The following is a 6000-nucleotide window of genomic DNA, read 5'->3' on the forward strand; positions in this document are numbered from 1 at the left end:
TCCTGCAAGTCACATTAAAAAGGAAACTGATAGAATTTGCTGCATTAAGGAGCTTCATGGAAGAGATCATGCTCCTTTTGCTGTTATGATGGATACACAAAATGTTAAACTTGCAGAAGTGCCATTCTTTCAAGCTCTGGATTGAAATTTGGATCACAAAGAGAAGGCAGTCTTTGTACATAGGATAAAGCTAGAGTATTTTCATTTATTAATTATGTAGAAATTTTTGTCTTAAACAATATGAAAATCTGACTTAGGAGAGGAAAAATAAGTAAGTAAGATGAAAGAAATGAATAATAACTCTTATTTTCATTTATTTTCCTCTATATCTAATGAGATAAAAATTGAGCAAGTTTAAAGAGTACAAAGCATGATTTGATATACCTATATATTGTAAAGTGATTACTACATAGTGTTAGCTAAGATCTTTATCTTGTCAAATATTTATTCCTCTTAAAAATTTAGAAAGGTTTATTTTTTTGATTCCTCAGAAATTAATTTTTAGCTGGGAGTTTATACCTTTTTGCCAGTATCTCCCCATTTCTTCTACCTCTTTGCCCCTGGTGACCCCCATTCTTCCCTCTGTTTGTAACAAGTTCAGTTTTTCTGATGCCACGTGTGTGTGAGATCATACAGTATTTGTCTTTCTCTTCTGACTTATTTCACTGAGCATAATGCTGTCAAGTTTCATCCGTGTTATTGCAAAGGGCAGTATTTCATTCTTTCTCATTGATGAATAATATTCCTTTGGATATGCATAGAACTTTTTCTTTAGCCATTCACCTCTTTGGTCACTTATGTTTTTTCTGTATCTTGTCTATTGTGAAAAATGAGGCCATTGAACATGGAAGTGCAGATAGATTTCATTTTATTTGATGTACCTAGAATTTGGATTGCTGGATAATATGGAAGCTCTATCTTTAGTTTTTTTGGTATCTTCATATTATTTTTCACACTGGCTTACCAACTTACATTTCTATCAATGGTACATAGGTGTTCCTCTTCCAACTTCACCAACTGTTGTTATCCTTTACCTTTTTAAAGATAGCTATTCTTTTATCTTCTTCCAGCCTTGCTGAGGAATAATATTTTCTTCTAGAGGTTTTATGACTTCATGTCTTATATACAGTATGGCATAAGTTTGAGATGTATAGAATAGTGATCTGAGTTACATACATCATGAAATGATGACCACAATATGTTTGTGTGTATATATCATTTTTCAGATTCTTAACCTTTATTGGCTACAGAAATAGTTACAAAATGTTGACTATAGTTTCCTCTGCTGTACAGTTGGTCCTTGTTCTATTCAGCCTTTATCTTGTTCTGTTCTAGAGATACAAGAGATACAATCTTCTCCTGGGTTTGGCAGAAAATCTCAGGAGTCTTATTTTCTCAGCCCTGAAAGACTCTTGGAGCTTAAGTTCTGCCCCTCAAAGATATCTAGCTTAGCTTTTTAGCCCCTGCTTCGTGAAGCTTTAAAATTTGGCAACTGCCTTACTGAAGAGAACTATGTGTTAGAGAAAGGACCCCTTACCCTAGAGAGTTTTTGTTTCCTAAGCACAATGGAGTTGCAGGATAGATCATTCTGTATTTTTGAAACTTTGGTCTGGCTTTCTGGCTTCCCAGGGCGTCCACTGGAAATAGAAATGTCCACTGGAAACATTTAGCCACACAGTTAAGTCTCTTTAAGTTTTCAGCTTGTCACTCTAGACTTACATGAATGTTTGGTTTTTCATGTTTTCATGGCAAAGTCCCTCTCTATGGGCCATGCTCAATCCTCAGCTCACACTCAAGCTCATCAAATGCCCTATGAGAAAAAAAAGAAGCAGTTTCCCTTCAGCTCACCTCAGAAGTGTTCAGTGCTTTCTGTTACTCATATCTACATCACCCTCATCACTTTCACAACGTTTCTAATGGCTTCATAAATATGGTTGCTAAAATTAGTTTGACCTTTCAAAGTACAATTGTTCCTCAGTGTTGGCCAGGGGTTGTTTCAGGCACTTCTTCCCACCCACTCCTATACCAGAAAAGCTGGATGCTCAAATCCTTTGTGGAGAATGAGAGATCAAATGGATCCATGTTTGGCTGAGTCTGTGGCTAAGGAGGAGTGTCTGTCCTTGCAGTAGGAACTGTGTTCAGCTGTAACCTAATGTGCCTTATTGGGAAATGAAATTCACAAAAGACTACATTGAATGAAATGATAAATTTTCAGCATTTATTTGCTGGAAAGGAAAAAATTAAGCATCTAGATGATTATTAGTATGGAACTTTTGTGCCAAAAAATGTTATGGTTATCAGTGACGGTAGCTGTCATGGTTTGAAAGAAAACTCCAAGGGGTTGATATAAAAAAATCATATCTTCTCTATTACAAAAAATATAATCAGAAATCACTCATATTCAATACAAACAGAGATAAGAATAGTACAGAACTCAACAATTTAGTAATCTATTTTCACTTAAATAAAGAAAAATCCTTTTTCTATTATTTCATTAGCAGAATAATACATGAAAAACCATCCAACTTTCCATTATTAAATAAGAAATATTGAAGAAGAACATATTTGCACAAAGGCACATTGAGCTCACCAGACAATTATTTCTGTTTTTTACATTGTTTTATAAATTCCCTTCAGTATCTGCCTTTTTATCATATACTATTAAATACTGAAAAATATGAAAATCTCTGGTAAATGAAAATATTTTTGGCTACTAATAAATTATGCATTTTTGTATGCTACTTTATAAAAATACAGATATACAAATATTCACAACAAATGTCTTTTTCAGTCAAGTTAAACTTAATTCAAGGCAATATAAATCCAGGAGTAGAATTTTCATCTGAAAACTATCACTATGATTTTTGTCTCAAGACCTGGTCACTAAGTATCTGCATGGAATGAAGAGACCAGAGAGACAGGACACATGATCTTGAATTGAAATCTTCATTAAATTGAGATCTTTAAGGCAAGGTTCATCTGAGTTGGCCAAAAATTGCTAATATCTAAACACTTCGAATCTATTAATGATGGTCAATGGATAGAAGAAACTTAGATCACTTAGAATATAAACCCAAATTTTATGTTAAAGTAACAAAAATACTTAGTGTGATCATTTAGAATCAAAATATTCTGCTAGTGTCTGGTTTATTTAAAACTCTTAAGAAGTAAATGATTTGAAGTCCAGCATCCATACAGAAAGTGCAAGTACAGGTTTGATGAATTTTCACAGATTGAATACTTTATATCACCAACATCCAGATAAAGAATCACAACCTGACCAGAACTCCAGAATGCCCCTCCCCCACATATCTTCCAAGGGAGAACTCCCAGTCCCCAGGGGAACCACTGTTCTGACTTTCAATACCAGAGATTTGCTGTGCCTGGGTTGAATTTTATGTAAATGGAATCATATAGTAGGAATAATTTTGTATCTAGTTTGCTCACTATAAATCATGTATATAAGAATCATTCATGGTTTTGTATGTGTAATTATTGTTCATTTCCACTATTGTGTATTACATGATATACCATAGTTTATTTTTAGAATATCTTATTTAACATATATTCTCCCTAGCAAAAGGTTTAGCTCAATGGTTTAGCCTCTGTCTCACTGATATGTCTCAAGTACATAGAACACTGTCTCGCACATGGTTGGTGCTTTATAAGGATGTGTTGGATTAAATTAACTAGTTTTTAGTCACTCAGAAGTCTTCCATTGCAGAACTTCCTGGGCCTGCAAGCACTGCATTAACTCTGTCTCAAGCCTAGGATTCTCCTCATTTGTCTCCTTAGTGCCCCTTTGACTTCCTTGTTTCTCAACGTGTAAATCAGGGGATTAAGCAGGGGAGTCACCAGAGTATAGAACAGTGCAATGCTTTTGTTCACATCCTGTGAATAGCTGGAAGGAGGCTGAAGGTACATGGAGATGAGCGTCCCAAAGAAAATAATCACTACCATTAGGTGAGAACCACAGGTTCCAAAAGCCTTCTGTCTCCCTTGGGCCGACTTCATCTTCAGGACTGCACGGGTAATGTGACCGTAGGATACTAAGATGAGTGACAGGGGCACCACCAAGAAGAAGGTACTGACAGCAAAGACTTCAGTCTCATAGACAGAGGTGTTGGTGCAGGCCAGTTTCAGCATCACTGGAACTTCACAGAAGAAATGGTCCACTTGGTTTTTACCACAGAGGGGAAGAGTCATGGTCAGTGCTGTCTGGATTACAGAATTGCCAAAGCCTGTAAGCCACGCAGTTACAACCAGCTGCAAGCAAAGCTGGGGATGCACGATCACCATGTAGTGGAGGGGACGGCACACAGCTACATAGCGGTCATAGGCCATGACAGACAGGAGGACACACTCTACTCCCCCAAGTCCCAAGGCAATGAAGAGCTGGGTCACACAGCCACCATAGGTGATGGTCTTATCTTTCCCCTTAAAGTTGGCCAGGGTCTGAGGGACAGTGCAAGTCGTCAGACAAAGATCCATGAAAGAGAGGTTGGAGAGGAAGAAGTACATAGGGGTGTGGAGGTGAGGATCCATCGTCGACAAAAGTATAATGATGCCATTGCCTAAACAGCTCAAGAAGTAGATGATTAGGATGACCACAAAGAGAGCCGTTTCCAGCTGGGGCTGGTTGGAGAAGCCCAGGAGAATGAATCCAGAGAAGGCGCTGTCGTTAGCTCTTTCCATTGTACTCTGCTTGTTGGAGTTAAGAGAACGCCATACTGTTAAGCTGTTTGTTTAATCCACCTCTTTCCCCTTGAGTAAGTAGAGTTTGTGAGGAAGCTTGAGGCATTTTCACAGGAAATCTTTTGTTGACAAACAAGGGGGTGATAGGGAGTTACTATGTAAGAGTATCTTCTGTGTTTCAGGCACTGACCTAAGCACTTTCTATGCAATTTGTCACAACTCTGTGACCTCGGCATTATCATGATTTCTGCTGAATATGTGAAGGAACTGAAGGTTAAAGAGGTGCAGTGATTTTATCAGGGTGATGTACTTAATAAATCACAGAGACAGGATTCCAACAGACTCTAAAATATGAGTTCTTAACTGCTGGGGATACTGTCTTTATGATGTGCGAACTACAAAGATAACTCAAAAGTTTCTCAAAAATTAAATCTAGATGTTCGAAATAAGTTACAAATATGGACTGCCTTATTCCTTCCCTGGATGACTGAAATATTTAGACTGGCTTTCTTGCTTCTGCTTTGTGCAGAGAAAAATATTTCTTTCTGAAGATGCACAGATAATAAAATTTACTATTAACAATTTTGTTCAAATGGGAACAATATATTTTAATAAGTAAAGTCATGGAGCCTTTGATATGGAGTCTGTAATCATTTCTATTGATTGGAAAACTTTTATTGGAAGTGATTTAGAATTCACTGTATCCATACTGTATGTTCCAGAGGGACTAAACCTGAGAAACTCTCATTGTTACCACTTTCAGTGAAAACTCAGCAAAGCATCAATGAGTTTTTGTTTTCTTTCTTTATGTCTTTTAAAATTGCTTAATATGATAGAGCAAATACTCTTTTTCAACCTTTCGGTACTTCCTATAAATTCAGATCTCACATTAATCATTCTCTTTTTCATAAAATCATCTGGTCTCATTTTAGAAATCAACTTCTGTCTGTCTGTATGTTCTCTCTTTCATAGACACACACACCACACACAAACTATGAGGCAAATTTCATAGTAAATAATCCCTAAGAGGAGAAATATCTCATAATAGTACCATAGCCTGGAAGAGTTTAGTATGTATAGTAGATTCACAAAATAATTTTGTCAAAGAAGTGATAATATGGAAGAAGTTTCAAAACTGTAAGGGTTTTAGAAACTGAATTTAGGAGTTATAGCCTTCTTGCATATTGCCAAAAGAATTATCCTTCCTAAAAGAATTGCCTCACTTCCCTTCTTGAAAACTTCCAGTGGTTTTCAATTGCCATCAACTCAAATTCCAAATTCCTCACTATGGCGTACAAGAGCCTT

General features: G+C 36.5%; 1 protein-coding gene across 1 annotated transcript; it reads right to left on the bottom strand.

Moving 5' to 3' along the window:
- Positions 1–3750: 3750 nt before the first annotated feature.
- LOC122697405 (putative olfactory receptor 2B8) lies at positions 3751–4695 on the bottom strand. Its single transcript, XM_043908227.1, has one exon. The coding sequence runs from the start codon at positions 4693–4695 to the stop codon at positions 3751–3753; it is 945 nt and encodes a 314-aa protein (XP_043764162.1).
- Between the last annotated feature and the right edge of the window lie 1305 nt (positions 4696–6000).

The sequence above is a fragment of the Cervus elaphus genome, chromosome 7 (assembly GCF_910594005.1).
Source record: "Cervus elaphus chromosome 7, mCerEla1.1, whole genome shotgun sequence".
NCBI classification, from domain to species: Eukaryota; Metazoa; Chordata; class Mammalia; order Artiodactyla; family Cervidae; genus Cervus; species Cervus elaphus.

Bases quoted from the DNA above. Each gene is read 5' to 3' on its own strand.
- LOC122697405 (XM_043908227.1), bottom strand. From the start codon at position 4,695: ATGGAAAGAGCTAACGACAGCGCCTTCTCTGGATTCATTCTCCTGGGC.